Source organism: Protopterus annectens, chromosome 1.part2 (genome assembly GCF_019279795.1).
Source record: "Protopterus annectens isolate FY-2018-M chromosome 1.part2, PAN1.0, whole genome shotgun sequence".
NCBI classification, from domain to species: domain Eukaryota; kingdom Metazoa; phylum Chordata; order Ceratodontiformes; family Protopteridae; genus Protopterus; species Protopterus annectens.
Window position 1 is genome coordinate 539,974,579 of NC_056727.1, and position 21,962 is coordinate 539,996,540.

General features: G+C 41.5%; 1 protein-coding gene across 1 annotated transcript in view; it reads left to right on the plus strand.

Moving 5' to 3' along the window:
* Window positions 1-21,962, plus strand: part of LOC122792380 (zinc finger protein 84-like) — a 400,930-nt gene that overhangs the window by 331,740 nt on the left and 47,228 nt on the right. The window contains exon 9 of the mRNA XM_044060166.1: window positions 9,178-9,304. Within this exon, the coding sequence (XP_043916101.1) occupies window positions 9,178-9,304 (127 nt within the window). The remainder of the gene's footprint in view (window positions 1-9,177; window positions 9,305-21,962) is intronic.

Here is a 21,962-nt window from a genome sequence, read left to right on the forward strand (position 1 = left end):
ATGCTATTATAATTAGGCTACTGAAAAGCTAACTTAGTCTGGTCAACTAACACATAATGCGAATATATAATGTCCATATTTGTTACTCTTTGAATCCTAGATTGCATTGTAAGTGTTCTGTTGCATCTAAATGTTACAAAGACTTGTGTTATTCTTTTGCTGTACTACTGCATTGTAAATCACTATTGCTGTGGAGCATTTCTCCCTGGGCCTCCACTGAAAATGGGCTCATCTTGGCCCAGTGGACCTTCCTGGTAAACAAACAAAAATAAATAAATAATAATGTGCTTGTGTAGTGAATTTAGGATCCCAGTTATTGCTGTAGTTTGCGTAAGTTGCTAATTATTGTGCATAAGGTTAGATGGCAGCATCTAAAGTGACTAATTGTATTTCTTGTAACAAACAAATTCCATACCAATAAATTGTCTGTGTTTTTCTTTTGGGCACATAGCCTAACTTTACCTTTTGTCCCTATTGTGTAAGATTCAATCAGGTGGCCATAAAAATGAAAGTGAAAAATCTCCAAGTCTATGTAAGTCAGAAAAGGTTATGTGTCTTGTCGAGTGCTGCCACATCATCTACCACATCATTCATAAATGTCTCACCTCAAAAGCTCAAAAATAAATGTCCATATGAGAAGGGATGCTGGTGAGGGAGCTGACAAAAGGACCTGTTGCATCCTAAAGCCTTGCTAGACTTGAGGGCTTTGTGCCCTGTGTGGTGATTTCAGAGCTCCCATCATGGATGCTGTCTTAAACCGTAGCCTCTGCTGATGCCACTCTTGAGGCTGCCATGCTACCAGAAGAATGAACATCTTCCTGAGCTGAAACCCTGTAGGTGTAGGATGGTCAGATGTCTCTTGCAGGCATGGGGCTTCAATGCCCGTATCCTGATAACCAAGGGTGAGAGCAGTATAGTTTCTCTTCTTAAATAAGAAGAAATCTCCATATCCTCATCAAAGCGGTTAGTGTCTACCCATGGCCAGAAACTTTGAAGGAAGCCACCACACTCTAAGAACAGGCCCAAGTGACCCAAACCTCAGACATCCACTATTTTGCCTCAGCCAAAGCTGGGCGAGCCTCTCCTACCCACAGGTAGGCCCCCGCAGGACTTGACAAGACTGGTACAAACTTTCATGTTTTTCTTTAAGAACTGGCAGCCTCTCACAAATCAAAAGTTATTATCAAGGGTCCCCAACCAAAAATGGAAGAGGGGAAACTTTTCTTCCTGGCTTGGCTTTTGCTGCCAAAGTTTCCCCCCATTTTCTTACATGTGTGACACTGAGGATATATTGTCTTCCTCCCCGCCATAAGAATTCTCATTTTGGAGACAGCATCGGGAGAATGAAGGATTTCTTCATGTGGGATGCTAAGGACTACTCAGATGCTTAAACTGTTAGCTATTCTTTAATTTACAGAAGCTTTGGAGGTTGCATTTCCCAGTGCATCTTTTGGAAGCAGATTCGCAACCCCCTGTTTCCAGGAAGCTTGATCATTTTTACAGGTCCACGGACTCCAGTTATTTTCTGTACAAGAACCCGATTACTGATCCAGCGGCCTTGTCCATAGACAGCAAAGGATCCTCTGTGGTAGCAACCAAAAATCTCATCTCCAATAAAAAGGAAAGCAGAGTGCTTAGCTGATTGTGGAAGAATGTTTAAACATCTGCAAGCTTAGCCATTAGGGTTCTGACTTGCCAGGCTTGGTATGCTTAAGTTCCAAGGGAGTATTCAGTCCCAATTTAAGGACAAGGTGAAGCAGAGAAAATACAAAGCCCTGAGCGATAAACTGCTGAATCTTTACAGCCTGTCTTTCCAAGTTGGCAAGCACTGCATCGTATGTGGGTGTGATGCAATGGATGCATCATGCAAGGCAGCAGCTACTGAGTTAGTTATTTAAAGTCATGCATGGCTGAAGACGGCCCCTGCCATTACATATGAAGACTCTGCTTCTTAACTCACCACAAGAAACTGTTGCTTGGAGCCCCATTTAAGAAGCTATTTAAAAACTTGGAGCAAATAGGGAAGACCATGCAGTATATACCCCCCCCCCCCTGCTGCATACAGTAGTAATTATCTCACTAAATGTAGCCCTACATCTAGAGTCCAGATTCATGTTTCTAGGCTGACATTTGATAATCAAACTTTTCTACACAAGTGTGAAGAAATTATCAGCTTTTTAAAAGATGGACAGTACTTAGATGTCATGATACAAGGCACCCCTGTGAGTATCTGCTTCTAGGCAAGGACAGCACGCCCCTATTACAAGGACGTGTTTAGGTACAATCACTGACAGACAGAATGAATATAGCCTGGTGGTATCACCTCCTCTTACTTTTAAGGTTGGTAATAGTGATCTTAAAAATATTGTTAGGAAACACTGGAGTGAATTTTAGGGATATGAAGTTTTAAATATTTTTATTGGTATAACTCCCTAGACCTGTGGACAAAAGGCCAAGGAGCCTGAAGGATTATTTTGAAGGTAAAGAGATTTCAGCTCCATTACCAGTTACCAACAAAGGGAATGTTATATTTTTATATTGTCTTGCTTTGAACACAGACAAAATCATTTTATGGTAATCAGTCCTTGCGTGATTAATGGTTGTTCTAGTAAAACTGTAGGGGCCTTGGGTAGGTGCACTTTTTTATTTATTTATTTATTTATTTATTTGCAGTTGGTTTACCAGGATAGTCCATTGGGCCAAAAGAACCCGTTTTCAATGGAGTCCTGGAGAAAAAAGCTCCAATATAGAAAATTAGGTACATACAATAACTTCAAGATAATTATACAGAGTAGAGATAAAAATTAATACATTGAGAAAACATTCAAAGATGGGTAGAAAAGCTGTAGATGCTATAACTACAAGACAATTATCATTAATACATTAGGCATAAATTTGAGAAACATTCAGAAATAAAAACAGTATTGAAATATGCAATCAGGGGAGTTATTGAAGAAGAAACTCAGAGGGTCTTTGTTAAATAACTATAGTGAGAACATGTATTTAAACTAAAAATGCACTGTATTGTGTGAAAAGTTATGTGAACATTTTTATATGGTGAGGGTACCAGGAAGTTTAAAGAGAGGGTATCTGAGCATGCTAATTCTATCAAATACCAAGTTGACATGAATGCTTTGTAGAAATACTGTTTGCAATGTTTGAAATATTTTTAGGTTTTGCTTTGGAAATAATTCAAAGTGATATGGGGGTGATTTAGATTTAGTTTAGGAGAGACATGAGTTATTATGACAATTTACATTTAATGATTTTACACAAATGGACTTAAATGATGCAATTTATTGGACTAGCTTTTAAATATTCTGTATTTTATGAACGGTTTTTGGATCATGTGATTGAAGGGTTTTTTTTTTTTTTTTTTTTTTACTAATTTGTGTGGTGGATGTGTTTTCTTGCCTAATGAAGTTAATGGTTATGTTCTGGGAATAAAAAGTGCTTATCCTATTAAAACATTAACTCAAGTTTTATGTATCAGATGTGTCTTTTGTTTTATTCAGTCTTATAAAGGTCTCCCCCACCTCCATTAAGCAACATGCACCTAAGAACCTCACACATTCTGGCAATGTATGTAAATAAGTACTACAAGGCAATAAACATTATTGTATGTCTTGCGAAACTTTAATGCTAGCTACTGCTTAAGGAACTACCAAAAAATTACCAGGCTCTTCATTTCAATGTGCAGACCTCCAAAATTGCTACAAGGTCATTTTATAACTCACTAAGCTGATAACATACCTCCCATTAAGGAACTGACAATTACTTGCATGGACTGCAAGCCAAATAGAAGAAAAACCTCCACCTGAAGTCCAGATGTCCAGCCAAAAACAATGCCAACATATTAGTACACTGCACTCCTCCCTCTGACAACCACCATCAACAGCATGGAAGACTTCAGTGTGTCACCTTTTGAACTGGGTATGCAAGCACTAAATTCTAAGCATGTCATCTGTTGGTCCATTTTGACTGTGTTGAGCATCATAGGTTCATAGGTTGATACTAGGCTATCTGCCCTAGAGCATTTATTAGCCTAGCCAGAGTGTGTTTTGCTTTCACCACCCTTTTAGATTAGTTGACTGTGCCTCTGTATAGTAGGTCACAGAAGGTAGCCCTTTTAAGGTTAGTTTACTGTACTTCTGTCAAGCAGGGACACAGAAGAGATCCCAGGGGTAAACTTACGATCTCCCATCCACTCGTCAAGATTTCTCTTGAATAGGGTCAGTGAGGGGCTCTGCCTAACATGGACTGGGATTTTGTTCCAGAGTGAGGGGAGCCTCTGAGATATGAATCTGTCCAGCCAGCATGTCCTATTTATTTCTGTGCTGAGGTTCAAGTCCCAGGAGCGTGTAGCTCTAAGGGATTTGGATTTCCTGAGGTGAAGCATGTCCATTAATTCTGGGTCGGACATGGCTTTTCAGACACAGATCGCCTCTGAGTAACTGAGTAGAGCTGGAGTTTCTTTAGTTGAACTGCATATGGCATCTGTTTGAGTCCCTTGATCCTCTTGGTGAGGTACTTTTGGGGTCTTTCCAGTTGCTGCAGGTGTCGGATAAGGTACATCCCAAATGGGGTATTGTATTCAGTTATGGGCCTGATAAGTGATGAGTAGAGGGGCACAATGACCTCTCTTGATCTAGATGTGAACCTTTTCATGATAAGGTGGGCTATACAGAAGGTCTTTCTAACCACTTTGGCAATGTGATTGTCAAAGGAGAGATTGCTATCTACTTGGGTCCCCAAGTCCCTAATTACTTCTTCCGTACTTAATGGATTACCACCTATGTGGTAATTTGTGGGCACTTTGTTTTTCCCAAAGGGGATGACTATGCACTTTTTGGCATTTAGCTTTAGGCCATGGCTGTGGCACCAGTTATCCATCTCTGTGAGACCCTTTTGGAGGATGCTTGTGTCAGCCGGAGAGTCGATTATGGCACCCAGTTTGCAGTCATCTGCGAACTTGGTCAGCCATAGTCCACCCGTGCTAGCCTGTACCTCAGAGAAATATATACCGAACAAGAAAGGTCCCAGGACTGAGCCTTGTGGGATGTCACTTGCAACTGGTTTAGAGTCTGACATGGCACCTGCTATTCTGACCATGTGGGTTCTATCCCTGAGCCAGTTTGCAACCCATCTTGTGACATAGGGGTTGATATTTAAGCTGGTGAGCTTATTTATGATGCCCGAGTGGGGTATTGTGTAGGTCCAGGTAGGCTGTGTGGACTACCTTCCATGGCTTTGGTAACTGTTTCAAAGAAGTCGACCAGGTTCAAGAGGCAAGATCTGCCCTTAACAAAGCCAAATTGGGTAGGATCCAGTGTCTGGAGGTTCCCAATGTCTTTGTTTATGATTTCCATGATGATGCACTCCATAGTTTTGCAGACCAGGCTAGTCAGGCTTATAGGGCGATAGTTTCCGGGGTCTGTTGTGGCACCACCTTTGTGGAGTGGGACCACTGTTGCTGTACGCCATTCCTTGGGTACATATCCTGTAGTAAGGCTGAGACTGAACAGTGACTTTATATGAGGGTTTAGTTCTTCTTGCAGCCGGGACACCGTCTGGTCCCATTGATGCTGTGTTTTTGCTTTGGAGAGGGCAGCTCTCACCTGTGCATCTGTGATCTCAGGAAGGCTACACTCTGTTGGGATAGACATTTGCTCTTCTTTTGGGGGGGGGGCAGAAGTTTGCACTGAACCTTTCTGCCAGGATATTGGCAATGTCTGTGGGTTCAGTGTATTTTTTTGCCATTTTGCACTAACTCAGAGCATATCTGGGAGTTGCCTCCCAGGTTCCTGACATAACTAAAGAAGGCCTTGTGATTATCTTTAGTGTCTTGTGCAATTTAAGCTGGCCTTAGACGATTTTATGAGGGATCGTAGTTTGTTGCTAGTACTGATCAGAGACGCCTTCCCTTTTTGGGATTTTGCTCTATCATGTAGTAGCTTTCTCCTTCTGTTGTATAGCTTATTTATGGCCTGGGTCCACCAGACAGGTCTCCTGCCTTTGGAGGAGTGAGTCTTGGTTTTATTTGGGATAGCATGCTCCATGCATTCCTGTAGGTGTCCATAGAATACTTTTGTAAAGGATTCTGTGTTTTGGGCTGTATTTTCCACTGGCCCGGGGGCTTTGAAGGATTCCACCTCGGTTTTGAGAAGTGCGAAGTTTGCTTTTGAGAAGTTCTTCACCGTGGTTTCCTTGGTTGGGTGTGGGGACGGAATATGGATGTCCAGTGAGATTAGTTTATGGTCTGATCTTACCAATGAGGGGTATACCTCTGGTGTGGAACATAGAGACCCCATGTTGGTGATGACCAGATGTCTTGTGGGAGTGGTGACCAGATGTTCCATAGCATTTGAGTTTATAAATTCTAGGAACCATTGGTGTTTGGGCTTGAGTAGTTTTCCCAATCAATGTTTGGGTAGTTGAAGTCACCCAATATAATGGTGTTTGGAGAGACCTTCATATTCTCCAGTGTTCTCAGGAAAGCCGAGTGGGGTTCCTGTGTTTGGGTGGGTGGTCTGTAGCAGGCTACAAACTGAAAGGCAGTTTTGCTCACTGTTATTTGCGCATGGATGGTCTCCAGTGCCACTAACCTGGAGGTGTGGGTATCTTTGATAAATATGGATACTCCCTTTTGTGGTTCGGTCTGAGTTTCATGGTATGAAGTATAACCTGTTAGTGCTGGGGTGCTCCCGGGAGCCTTAAACCAGGTTTCTGTTACTGCACAGATATCGATATTCTCCATACTGAGGAGAGTCTCGAGTGCATGCATCTTGAGGTTTAGACTTCTGGCGTTGAGCAACATTACCCTTAGTTTTTTTTTCTTTGTGTTGTCTATGGAGGTGGGTTTGTCTTTTGAGCCTTGCCTAAAAAAGGCACTATGGGGAGGCAAGAGCCTTTGCCAGTATTCAAAACCCAGGGTGACAGGTGCAAGCCGTCCGTGGCTTGTCGAGCATGTCATCCCAGGCTGACAGACACTGGATCCCCTTTGAATGACACCAATACTTTAGCCAATCGTTAAAATTGATCATTTGTCTTTATACTGTGGCATCATTCTTGGTGAGGGCAAGATGCTACTCAAGGTCAGGGTCATACCGGCCTAGGCTACATGATCAGAGAGCTCCTCTATGTCTCTTTTCATGTAGTCCAGGTCTCAGGTTATTCACACCAGCATGGACAATGATGGAGTCATACTTGTACTTGCTTTGGAGTGACCTGAGTGCTTGTGTTATGTGGCGGATCCTGACACCCGACAGGCAGCTTACAGTGACCTTCTCTTTGTTCAGTCTGGTGAGTGGGACGTCAGTGTGTCTGACAATAGAGTCACCTATTACAAGTTTATTAGGTGTGTTGTTTAGCCTTAAGGGCTGTGACTGTGTGGCACACTGACTTTGTGAGCTATGTGCTACATGGGTATTGTTTCGTGGTACGGGGTGCTTGGATATCTGCTTTGGAGGTCTCTGCTGCTAAGGCAAATTTTTATTTAGAGCCTCCGAGTATGTTTTTGTGTGTTTATGTGTTTGGTTTGCTGATGCGATAGGTCTATGTGAGACTGGATTTGTGGTGTGTGTGGTTACCTTCTCCTCCTGACTAGCTGTGCCAGTACTGGGTTGAGAGAGCTCAGCCTCCAGTTTGGCTATATAGTTGCATCTCTCACATATATTTGAGCTTGTTGGGAGGAGGAGAGGGTGGTCTGTATACATAAGGCAGTTGTAACATTGCCTCAAGATTCCCAGATTCACCAGCTGGACTGGAGAGTAAACCCGAAACTGGCCTTTGGACATGCCTGAATAATATAGAGAACTACTTATTGACTGATCAGAAAGAACCAGTAGGGAGCAAGTATTTAAAAGGAGTATAAGAGAGTGTAGTGCTTAAGCTTATTAATGTTTACCTATGAAATTACTTATACGAGCAAGTGCAGGGCTTTAGAATGAAAACAGAGTGCTGGAGTATTATCTGTTATAGGCTGTACAGCTGTACAGCTGAGACAATGAAAAAGTAAAAAAAACAGGAGTCTTGTAAGGTCAGATCAGAGCAGTGGAGCAGTTACACACTGGCAGACTAAAACAGAAGTATTGTACAATATGCAGCCCATTTAAGAAGGACGCCTACAGCAGGTGTCCATTCCACAGTCATTCATGTTCCCATTGTTCCCCTTCATCCTCCTAGGCACCCCTCCTGGTTTTCTTCCTCCTCAGTCGGATCAGCCACATGTAAGACTTTTGATGGTGCTCTTCCCCTAGTCAGTGTTTAGCATAGTGCATGGAAGAGGCAAGAATTGGAAAGACAGTGGTGTTTTTCAGCCCAGAACATTCCGGAATCCCTACCTGCATAACTGCTAATGGCAGACTATTGCTCATTCTACTATTGCTTCCAAGATCTCAGCCAGCAAATACACAACATGGACTCAGCCCCTGCAGTTTAGCTCTATAGTCTCATACAGTTGACTCCTGTCCTGCTGCCAGTTCATGTCATGAACCGAGTGAGCTGTACTTGGCCTCTGGCCTAATCCCACTGACTTGTCTCCTACTTTGCTTGAGTAACACAGACCCACCGGTGTGCAGTTTAGCTGTCTGTTCTAAGACTTCTCTGCTCATCTTCATGCATAGAATGCTGAACAACTCACAGATAATAGGAAATAAAATCACTGGCGTAGTCTCTCTACTATTTCACACTCATTCTTAAAGTGATAGCATTTTGCCCTTTTCTTTACTTATCTGTTATACACAACCAGCAGAATGCCTTCATGTTATTATACGGCTAACCTTTTGTTTCGTTTGTGTTTGTATTACAGAGACTCAAGGAAATGTGTTTGCTACTATCATTAGTCTTCAGAGCTACAGAAACTGTGTATCAACACTTTAAAATTAGAGCTTCTAATTCTGCTGCCATCTTTGAAAAGAATTAGATTTGTTGGATTGCCAGGGCCATTCTATAATACTGTGTTGTAGCCTATGCAGCAAGATGGTCTGTATGGCCTTAACATAGTAATACCTAAATTATCAGTGAAAGAAGGAGACATTCACTCTTAGATAATACAATACCCTTTATAGCATAATAGCTAGACTTTGGTAACAAATATATGTATTTCCTAGTAAACATGCTACAAATTTTAGGTTGCACTTATTAAAAACATTGAAGCACACCTTTTGTTCTTTTCAGGTACCAGAAATGTTTGAGGATGTTGCTGTCACTTTCTCAGAAGAGGAGTGGAAGATGTTAAGTAAACAAGACAAGGAGCTTCACAGAGAAGTGATGGTACAGAACTATGAAACCTTAGTTTCAGTCGGTAAGTTTAGTGCCTTCTTAGGAACTGATATCTTTTTCAGGTAGCCATGAGTACCAAACTAAAATGCTACACCATCATGTCTGATACACTTAGTAAGCTACATTAATCGCCACTGTAAACTATTTTGCAGAGACTGACAAATGTGTATGAATACTAATCGCCAGTTTGTAAAAGCAAGACATTGAAGGAAGTGGGAGTACCTGGGAAAAACTCACAGGGACACAAAGGAATTATGTAGACTCCATAACCAGAGGTTAGGATTAAAACCTGGACTTGGGACTTTGAGGTGTAAATGAAGCAGACTTTTCAGAAACCTGCACATTGCACTGGGGGAGATCTCAGCCCCTTTTTTTATTTACAGATGGTCCTGAGAGGTAGTATTTCTCCTTATTGAACATATATAGTCACAGATGATCATTCTTCACATTTAAGGGCATTTCTTACACGAGTAAAACCTTTTTCTGTGTGGAGTATAATTTCCTTTCATTAGGTTGTTATGGGTACTGACGCCTTCTTAAAGTAAATTCCTATGTCCTTTAGTGTTTTTGTGATCATATTTCTTTATATTACACCACTTTTAGCCATCTTTTTATGTGAAACAGTGCCTTGTCCAACGTATTCTTCCCCTTTAAATATCATATGTCTACCATTCTTCTTCTCATGTGTCCTTAGGTGTCAGGATTGGAATTCGTCAGTCTGTCTTCATTGAAGGTAGGTTGGTTGTTTTATACTAAAATGCCTGATCTGTTAAGGGTGAGTCCATTCCCTGTAAAATCATAGGGCCAAATGCGTTAAGACTGTTTGGCATTCCAAACTTTCTCAGGCTACTAAGTACCTCCCAATATCCCATAATGCACCACACTGTTCCCCTTCTTCAGATTTTCATTGCTGCATGAAGTGGCTAGTCAGTATCTTAGCAGCTCCTCGCTACTTTTTGTCAAATGTATTAAAAAAAATCACATTTTTTTCTGATAAATGTCTGTCATTCGTTGTTCTTTTCTTTTAAAATATGCTGCTGTTTCAAAATTTCTAGTCACATGTTATGGAAACAAACAACCCTTCAGGGCTCAAAAGTGCAATTCTGAAACTAAAATCAAAAATTGCTGAACTAAATGCAGCAGCATGTTACCTAAGAAATTTACATCATGATACAAAATGACCTGTCCTTTAAGGGTGGCCTAATGGTTAAGGTGTTTGCCTTACAAACACAAGGTACAGAGTCTGAGTCTCACAAGGGATAATTGGCTAGGCTTAAAATGGCTCGCAAGGGCAGTTAGCCTAGTACTAATCTATTGAACCTATAATGACATGGCATCGCTTCCTTGCTGGTAGGGACTTCAAATGACTACTTTGCCATTAGCATAATCGTTAAGACCTGTCGACTTTCTGTCAAATATATAAAAAATGTCACATTTTTCTGATAAATATTTGTCATTCATTGTTCTTTTCTTTTAAAATGTGCTGCTGCTTCAAAATTTCCAGTCATACGTTATGAAAACAAACAACCCTTCAGGACTTGGAAGTACAATTCTGAAACTAAAACCAAAAATTGCTGAACTAAATGTAGATGCTGAAAACCATATTTCCAAATAAGAAATTTACATCACATGATACAAGACAACCTTTCCCATAAAATAATGACATGACATCATTTTCTTGCTGGTAGAGACTTCAAATGACTACTTTCACATTAGCATAATAATTAAGACCTGGCAAATTATATGCATTTAAAATGAACTGTTATTTATAAGTTCCTTAACGTCTAGGAAGTTGTTATTAATACCTCTAAAATGCATTTAGTTCTGATGAAGTTTATGTTTTACCTATGAATGAAAGTGTCCAACTATTTTAATTAAAGGCTTGTTTTTTTCAAAGTGACAGCGTGTTTTTTTTTTGGGGGGGGTGGGGTCATTCAGGAATTAATTTTTCATATTGGACCTAAGCCCCAATAATATTTTACTGTTTTTAACTGGAGTTGTTTGCTTTCTCGAGCAGGCTGTTAATAAGTATGGTTTCTAAATTATGTGTTTACTGTATAAAAAGTTGCTGTTGCTAACTTTTCACAATTGTTGTGTTATATCTTCTTAATGAGGCTTTTTTTCTCACCATTTCTGTTTTAGTGTTCAGTCTTTTTCATGTTAAATGGTTACAAGTTTACATTTGGGTGACCGAGCTTGTATAGTCAAGGAGCTTGTTTTCCATAGTTGTTTTGTGGGAAGAAAATCCTTCTGCAGGACAGACATGCTATGTGCATTATTTGTTTTGAGAAAAGCCATGTAATTTCTAAGTGTAAAATTTGAACGGAGTTTTGTTCTTCTACACACTGTTACATAATGGATCGATCACAACACTGTTTTACACAAGCCCCCAGTGTGGTGTACAGGGATAAAGCCATACTTCTTATGCATGCAGCCGTGGTTCACTTCATGTCTCAGGTGTCTGTGGTGCTGGTAGGTAAGGGTGGGTGTGCCCATCCTGGGAGAGGAGGAGCAAGGGAGGGGTGTGCGCACAGGGTACTAATTCAATTTCCTTTCCCTGGTAGAGGCTGGGGAAGCAATCAAAAAGTGCTACCTAAGGGTGGTGGGGCTTGCTGAAGTGAGGAATGGATTGATGTGGTTTAACTTTGCATGTCCCACCGATCATGCATTATCATGGCATGGGAAAAAGTAAGACGACAACCCTGGTAGCATCGTGATGGGGACATGAGCTGTCTTGATCTCTTTGCTGGCCCTGACCCTTATCAGAGTAAGTCTGGGGAAGGCAGGTAACAAGCAAAGAGAGACACCAGCATCCACTGATGGACAGTTGGGGAGACAAAAAAGAATAAAAAAAATTATTTATGCAAGAAATCTATCAGTGCAGAATTATTATCCATATTGTTCTGTCACACTCAATGCACCCTTGACCTTGAAGATATTTGAGTGCTCAGTCTGAAAATCATCAAAAGAGTTTCCACTGAAGTCTATTAAAAAGAAGAGTAAGGTACACAAGTGTCTGCATATCTCTCTCTACTGCATCTAAGGTGGCATTAATAAAGTATGGCGCTGCAGTTAGGAATGTTCTCATTAACGTAATTGGAAAGTCTGATTCTTTTATAACTATAAAGGTCATGGTGAAGTCTAGGTCATGGTGAAGTCTATCTCATCTGTAGTTCTGCAGGTTAACTTCTTTGATTGGTTCTGTTTATAATTGATTTAGTGCCTGACAAGGAGGTTGCCATAATAGTGGAATACATGATACTCCAACTTTCATTGCTGAAGTGAGGACCCACACATGTTATGTTCGAGTTTAATTTTCAAAAGCCATTTAAACATCTTGGTTGAAATATTCTGGCACTGCTTTCCCTTCCAGGGGTTTCTTTTGAGATAGAAAATTAACCATCACACATCCCTCAGATCACAGGACCATGTTTTTCTTCACTGATCTCCACATTTGTCACACCGTACTCAGAGGCAGGCATCAACTGGTATCCCTTATGTCCTGATGCCCCAAACTCTGTAATTTACTGATATGTCAGTGATGACTTTAGTGTGGACCCATCTTGTTCACGTTCCACCAACAACATCTCCAAAGTGGATACTCTCGATCTTGATGATAACACCAGGATCAGTTCATGGCTTTAATGCTGACTTAGGCTCCTGTGTTTTCATTGCTTATGTTGGAACCTGTTGTGCCAATGACAGGGAATCTGTCTGGAGTTACTTCAGGACAAATGCAGGTTTTGATGCCAGTCCTTATTGTGTGTCAGCACTCACCCTTACTCTAGTATCCCCCTGCACCATACCCTATGGAAGTGCCAGCCTTATATTCTGGTCCAGATTTATCTTTTGATGACTCTGATGCCCTCCAGATTGTTATTCAAGGCAGGCAGTCCAAAGTATTTCAGCAGCTCCCTTTGATCATTGTTCCATCCAAGAAAAAACCTTCATCTGCCTCACCTCCTCCAAAAATGTATAGAAAGACAGTATATAAGAAGAAGCACATGAATTATGGCACAGAGTCTCCTACAGCTGATTTAAATGATGAGAACATTGACTTCCCTGTGTCCTCTCCTGATGACCTCCTAATTTGAGGAGCTTCTGCACCTATTGGATTGGCGAGATTGTCCCCATGTCCTCTGACCAGCAGACACTGCAGAAGGCCTTCCAGTCTACCCAGCAGCCCTTTTGAAGAGCTCCCATTGGCTGAAATTCTTAAAGTTGCCAAAAACTACACCTGAAAAAACATAGTGATGGCAGCTCCAGTTCCTAAAAATCCTTCTGTGTCTAGCATCCTTCTAGGGAATAGAGTTTCTTAAACCAGATACTTAATATTAACAACTGCCCTAAAAAATGCTCCTACACAATAGACGTCAGAGATCCACCCAAAAGATAAACCCAGGATAGTGGACCACTTTGGGCAGCACACATAAATGTCCTTTACTTTCTCCTTGCTGTAGCTGAAGTACTTGCCCTAAGCTGTGAAGCTTCAAAGGGTTTTTTCTGATGAAATGCTTCAGACTGTTAACTAGCCACTTGATGGACCCACAGAAGACAAATTCACATGCCAGTTAGTGGCAGTATCCACAATTGCAAACACTGTTTATTTGGTATATAATATTTCTGAGGTGTACTGCCATGGACCCACAGAAGACAAATTCACATGCCACAAACACTGTTTATTTGGTATATACTATTTCTGAGGTGTGCTGCCATGGCTGTGGGATGTAGCATAGCAGCTCACTAGAACCAAAATGCAAGGCCCCAGTTTGCCAACTTTACTGATGATGCCAGAGTAATGCTATGAATTCAAAGTCCAGGGACCACTGGACCAGTTTTACTTAGGCATGCATAAAGTCACATATGCAGAGTATGAAACGGGTGGATATTACTCACACATCTGTTCAAGTGAAATTTAAGCTTCTTCAAAGAACAGTTTCTAAAATGCAGAAAAGCCCCATCAAATGCTGTTTTGGAGTGGACAATAACAAAACATTCGGAGAAAAACTTGACCATTCAAGGTAACTTCCAGAGAAGATATGGGCCCCAGGACAGGGATTCTGTAGTAATTATCAGGCAGCCCTTGTCCACCTATGTATCACCAACAGTAGTCCAAAGGCCTTTTTGAGCTGCTCCCCCCCCCCCAAGGCAATCAGTGCATCTTTGTTCATCCACCTGGCATTATAGAAAGTGGTAGCTATGGACAGGTAGATGAAAACAGCTATACCCAGGGGTTACAGTATGCTCTTTCTTTTAACCCTAGTTTCTCCATCTCTTGCCCAGTCAGATATCACATCTCTATCAAAAATGTGTCAGAAACAGGATTCTTGGGCTTCTTAAACTAGAGAGTCAACCAGAAAGTCTATTCAGTCCAGACAATATCTATGGATTAGTCCTGGTTGTTTTTAATGCCAAAAAAGCCAAAGGACCTCTGGCTAATGTTGTATGTAAGTGAGTTAACTACATTGTTTGCCAAATAAATCTCTTGGATGGTGTTTTCAAAATTTTTGAACAGTGTTTCCATGCTTCAGAGCCAGTCCTTATTAGTTTTGGACTCGTGTAAATCCCAGAATGTTGAACAACTGCATGTCTGTGGTCAATGTCTGTGGTTGCACTGCTCTTAAATCTACAGGTAGGCAAAGTTTCCCCATTGCTGGGTGATTGGCTTGTATTAATTCCCTCTGTAAATCACCTCTGTCAGTGAGGGAATCTCTGATCAGCCTTTTCAATGTCTTGAGAGTAATGCTGAATCTGGCCAAGTCTCTGCAACAACCTCCATTCTGCTCACATTTATAGACTGTAGTTTTGGCACAATATTGTGCATCATAAGTCTTCACAAAGACAGAATTCATAGGTTCATAGGTAGGTACTAGGCTATTGGCCCAAGGGCCTAAGTAAGCCTAGCCAACAAGGTTCCCTGGCTTACGTCACCCAAGAAAGTTATTTTCCTGTGACCCTGCCGAGCAGAGACACAGAAGTGATCCCTGGGGTGTATTTCATATTTCCCATCCACTCATCAAGATTTTTTTTGAAGAGTGCTAATGAGGAACTTTGCTTGAGACATAGATGGGTAGCTTGTTCCAGAGTATGGGAAGTCTCTGGGACAGGAATCTATCCCTCCAGCATTTCCTGTTTATTATGGTGACAAGGTTTAGGTCCCTAGAGCGTGTAGCTTTGAGGGATTGGCATTTCTTTAGGTGTAGCATGTCTTACAGCTCTGGGTTTGACATAGCTTTATATGTTAGGCAGAGATCACCTTGGAGTAGGCGATATGCTACAGTAAAGCTGGATTTTTGAGACAGTCAGTGTAGGGCATTTGTTTGAGACCAGTAATCCTCTTTGTGAGGTACTTATGTGGCCTTTCTAGCTGCTGCATATGTCTTGTGAGGTACATTCCAAAAGGGGAGTTGTACTCTATAATGGGTCTAATGAGTGTCGAGTAGAGAGGAACAATGACCTCTTTTTACCTGGATGAGAACTCTTTTGTGATGAGGTGTGCCATGTAGTAGCATTTCCTGACTACTATGGCGATGTGATTATCAAAGGAGAGACACCTGGGTCCCAAGGTCTTTTATCACACATTCGGCGTTAAATAGACTGCCACCTAGGTAGTTCATGGGTACAGAGTTTTTACCAAAGGGGATGACAATGCACTTTTTGGCATTGAGCTTTAGGCCATGGCTCTGACACCAGGCATCTGTCTCAGTGAGGCCCTTCTGTAGGATGTCCACATCATTTGTGGACCTGACTATGGCTCCTAGTTTGCAGTCATCTGTGAACTTCATTAGCCAAAGGCCTTCTGTGTTAGCCTGTACTTCAGAAAAGTAGATACCAAATAGGAGAGGTCCCAAGACTAAACCCTGTGGTACTCCACTTGTCACTGGTTTGAAGTCAGATTTGGACTCGGCAACTTTTACAGTGTGAGTTCTGTCAGTGAGCCAGTTGGCAACCTTTCTTGTGATGTAGGGATTTATACCTAGTTTAGTGAGTTTAGCTATAATTCCAGAATGGGGGACGGTGTCAAAAGCCTTGGCGAGGTCAAGATAGGCTGTATGAACCACCTTACCCTCATCATTGTTGACTGCCACAAAGAAGTCGATCAGGTTCAGGAGGCATGATCTGCCTTTCACAAACCCGAACTGGGTGGGATCCAGAGTTTGGAGGTTACCAATGTCTTTGTTTATGAGTTCCATGATAATACGTTCCATGGCCTTACAGACCAGGCTCGTCAAGCTAATAGGGCGATAGTTCCCAGAATCAGTGGTGGTTCCCCCTTTGTGGAGTGGGATAACAGTTGCTGTGTGCCATTCAGTGGGAACAAAGCCTGACGTGAAGCTATGACTGAACTTGGTGCTTAGATGGGGAGCCAGTTCGTTCTGAAGTTCATGTAAAATGCAGCCTGGGATGTTTCTGGTCCCATGGATGCTGGGTTTTTGGCTTTAGAGAGTGCAGCTTTTACCTGTGTAGTTGTGATTACAGGGACTCTGCATTCTTCCCATATAGATATGGGCCCTTTAGGGGGTGAGAGCGGGGTAAAGTTAGCACTGAACCTATCTGCAAGGATGTTGGCAATATCAGTTGGTTCTGTAATTTTCATGCCGTTGTGCTGTAACTCAGAGCAGATCTGGGTGTTGCCATTGAGATTCTTGACATAGCTATAGAATGCTTTGTGGTTGTACCTAGAATCAGTGGTGATTTTGTTTTTGTAGATAGCTTTGGAGGATCTTATAAAGGATCTCAGCTTCTTACTGAGGCTGAAAAGGCAGCTCCTCCACACATGGGATTTTACTCTCTTTTGCAACAGTTTCTTCCTTCTATTGTAGAGTTTGTTTATGGCAGGGGACCACCAGATTGATTTCCTTTTTTTGGAGTGTAGCGTCTTGGTTCTGTTTGGGATAGCATGATCCATTCATTCATGTAAGTGCTTATAGAGTGCATTTGTGTAGGATTCAGCAGTTGTAACTGTGTTGTCCATCTGCGTGGGTGTCATGAAGTTCACCACTTCTGTCTTGAGAAGCATGAAGTTGGCTTTGGAGAAATTTTTTACCATGGTTTCCTTAATGGGGGTGGGGTGGGGGTGGGATGTGGATATCTAGGGTGATTAGCTTATGGTCGGATCTGACCAATGAGGAGTTGACTTCAGGTGTGGAACACTGGTCACTCATGTTGGTAATGACTAGGTCTAGGATATTGTTGCCCCTGGTGAGGGTGTGGATAAGATGATCCAGGGCATTGGAATTTATGAATTCCAGAAAGTGTTGAGCAAAGGAGTTGGTACATGAGCAGTTTTCCCAGTTAGGTGGGGGTAGTTGACATTGCCCATTATTAACGTGCTTCGTTGAACCCTAATATTTTCCAGTTTATCAAGAAAAAAGGAGTAGGAATCCTGGGGCATGGTGGGGGATCTGTAGCAAGCTACAATTTGGATTGCAGTTTTACCCAGGGTTAGTTGCACTTGGATAACCTCGGATGCATTAAACTGAGCAACTAGCCTTGGAGGTGTGGATATCCTTAATGAATATGGTCACACCTCCACCTTTTGTGTTCCGGTCCATGTTAGATGGCCAAAAATTGTGGTATGACTTTTAGCCTGGTAATGCAGGGTTGCTCTCTGGAGCCTTGAACCAGGTCTCAGTCACTGCACAGATATCGATGTTCTCCATTTTAAGGAGTGTCTCGAGGGAATGTATTTTGAGATTTAGACTTCTAGCATTGAGTAGCATTAACCTCAGTGTTTGCTTGCCTGTTCCTGTTACGGCGGTGAACTTGTCACTTGAGCCTTGCCTAAAAAAAGCACTATGGGGCGGGTAAGAGCCTTAGCCAGTATCCGGAATCCCAGGGGTGACAGGTGCAGGACATCTCTGGCAAAGCATCATGGTCTGTCGATCATGTCATCCCAGGCAGACAGATACTGGATCCCATTAGAATGAGACCAGAAGCTTAGCCAATTGTTGATGTCAATCATTTTGTCCTTGTACTGCAGTATCATTCTGGGAGATGGCAGGATGCTACTCAGGGCTAGGGTCATACCTGCCTGGGCTACAGTATCGAAGAAATCTTCCATGTCTCTTTTCATGTAGTCCAGGGAGGTATGTCTCAGGTCATTCACATCAACATGGACAATGACAGAGTCATATTTGTACTTGTTGTGGAGTGACCTGAGTGCGTGGGTTATGTGGCGGATCCTAGCACCCAACAGGTAGCTGACAGTAACCTTCTCCTTGTTTAGCCTGGTGAGTGGGACATCAGTGTGCCTGATTATAGAGTCGCCTATGACTAATGTGTTGGGTGCATTGTTTTGCCTTATGGGCTGTGGTTGAGTGGCACACTGAGTCTGTGGGCTATGTGTCATTTGGGTTGTGTTGGGGGGTGGAGGTTGCTTGCGTTTCGGCTTTGGAGGTCTCTGTTGCTTGAGCAGATTGTTATTGAGAGCCTCCGTGAATGTTTTTGTGTTTCTATGTGTGGATTTTGGTGGTGTAGGTTTAGTGGGACTATGTGATGAGTGTGGTGTGGTGCAAGTGTTTACCTTCTCCTCCAGAGTGTCAAGTTCAGTCTTGGTTGGAGAGAGCTTTACCTCCAGTTTGGCTAGAAAAGTGCATCTCTCACAGGTTATAGTGTTGGATGGTAGGAGGAGAGGGTTGTCTGTGTACATGAGGCAATTGTTACATTGCCCCAAGATGCCCAGATTCATCAGATAGACAGGAGAGAACACTGGGCGCTGACACTTAGACATGCCTGAATACAAAACTATTTTCCTCTAGACAAGTGAGGAAAGTGAGTACAAGGCTTTTTAAACATCACTTTCTGCTTTTTGTATATCTTCCACAACCACGGCTTACTTCTGTCTCAAGTTGCTGAGATTCTTCCATGATTCCTCATGGGAAATTCAGTGTGAGGTGCTGTAGTTGATCCTTTCAATCCAGTGGTCTCAGAATGTTGATCCTCTGGGGCATTGAACATGCATCTCTCAAGCCTCAAAATAAATACCTTTTAACATGGTGGATGGACACTAGCAATGATTGCCTTTGACAGTCCCCTTCCACCTCTCCCTTTCTTTGACAACAGTCACCATGGATGGGTCAGCCTAATTGTAGTAGGCATTTCAGCAGGTGAACAATTAAGGTTGTCTGGCTATTATATTAAAAAAAAAAAAACTTTCCTTTTTCCTCAACATACTGAAGATTAGGACAGCTCTGCTGATCCCCTTAAACTTCTGTAGGCTCACTCCCAGTAGGAGTTCTAAACATATAGACAGACAACCTGGTGAAGCCTAATTCCCCCATGTCACAAAGCTATGAGTCTGTGGGAATGGGTGATGTCCAGCAACTGTGTTCTTTTTGGTATACATATCCCTGAGGAGTCCAGTTCCTTGGTGGACAAGCTGGGAAGTTGCCTGCTTATCCCTGAGAGTGGTCCCTCAGCACCTTGCAGAAACTGTGTAAACATTGTAGATGTCTGTCAGGGAGGCAGATAGATCACAGGTGCAGTAATGTCCTCTTCCTTAGTCCATCTTCAGGGAACCGTTAGTGGATCTTGTGTCCTCTAAGTGGCCACTTAGCCTCCTGTGTACTTTTTCTCTGATGATCAGACTTGTCCAACAGGTAACACTGCACAAGGCCATGGTCATCCTCTTGGATCCTCATTGGCCTCAGCAGATATGGTTTCCTCTACTTCTGCATCATATTTTGGAAAAGCCCTTATTCTAATGAAAACTACTTATTCAAATTTTGCAAAGCTTTTGGTTAGTTTACTTTCTTGTAAAGATCCTTGCCATGAGATTCACTACTTATGTGGGACGTGTACTACACTTCAGTCTGGAAAAAATAGACCCCAGTTCCCTCTGAACCTGCTGATACAGCACAATTAAAGCTCTTTACTTGGAAAATGCATTTCTAGTAGCTGTTGCATCAGACAAAAGAATTTCTGAACTTTCCTGTTTTTTCTTATTATCCTCCTTTATATATATATATTATTTTACAGAAAGTGACTTTATCTTAAAACAAATGCTATCTTGCTGCTTAAAGTAGCATCTGAGTTGAATTTGAGCTGTTGCATCAGTGGTATGTACTCCTTTCAATCTCCTCTACCCTTGCGGATTACTTGCTACATTGCATGAATATAGTAGTAAAGAGGTATGACTGTGGCCCAAAGGTCCAAATCAAGAAAGAAACAGCAATATATATAACGAACAAGATAGGTCCACCACGATGAGATGCAATAAAAATAAAATTCATTCTTCTTGACACAAAGATAAGCGCTTTCTCGTGCCAACAAGCACGTTTCTTCAGATCTTACAAAAACAGTTCACTATTGCTTCCAATATATACTCTAACAGCACATTCATTAGAAACACTTAAAAGCAATTAATTAATTAATTAATCATCCTATTAAATTCTAGATGCAGCTTCAATCAAGTAATTTATGCATTTACATATATTAGACATAAAATATCTACTATATCATGTCTTATAGCCAAATTTATTCAACAGCTCTAAGTTTATATGGCTATGCATTACATTAAATTGCAACGTGACTATAAGGACTTTATTTCAGGTCATGTATTTGTTTGGCCTAAGAATAATAATAATAATAACAATTCTAATAGCTATGCCAATGCTGTTTCACAAAATATCCATACTGTTTCTGCTGATGATAACACGAACAGTAGATCTCTAGTTAATGGTGTTGCCGCCTAAATGAAAATATTTCAACGAGTGATACTATACATGAAGAACGTTTGCCTGACACATCATTGAGTGGAGATTTTATGATTTAGGCCATTCATTTTGTTAGTGAGACTGTGTGATCATTCCAGTTGTGCCAAGCGTTTCGACCGTTACACACACACACACACACACACACACACACACACACACACACACACACACACACACACACACACACACACATATACATATATGGGTCTACTTTGAAAGACTGAACGTGTATTTCACCGACACATACTTTACCGACCCCAAATCACCGACAAGTAACTTCGCCGACTACTCAGCAACTCGACTCTCACCCTACCGACAGTCTGTCAATCAGTTGGATATAAGAGATTGAATCCGTAATTCAAACAAATATAATTCTGTGTTATACAACTATAATATTAAATCTCCATTCACAAATACATCATTTTCCAAAGCACAACTTAAAGAGTTTACTTATTACAGTATCACTAATATACGCATATACATAGTAGCGTCCATTTTCCTTCTGACTTAAAGAGAATTCAACGAGAGTTTCTTCAACATAAATACTTGCATGTAGTTTACAGCGTTGATTTCTACATATAAACTAAATATAAATTAACATCCTGCACCAGTGTGCTATCATGGTAAGAAATGAAGTATATATACATAATTACACTTTTACGATGAAAGCAAAGGTTCTAGCAGAGCGTTTGTTCATCCTAACTCTTAACATATTGCTGACATCTGTATCGAATGGTAAACATTTCCCAGAATTCATAGTCCAAAATCCGACGTCTCCACCATAATTACGTGTTTGTTTACGTGGAGTTATGAGGATTTATCTGTATTTATTTGCGACAGTATGTAATTAACTGATGATAATACAGTGTTCTTGTCGGTTAATTGACGTTCGTTGATTAGACCTGTCGGTAAACAGTGATTTCGAACATTTAGTCTCGACCTAGTGGGTGTCGGTGATATGCA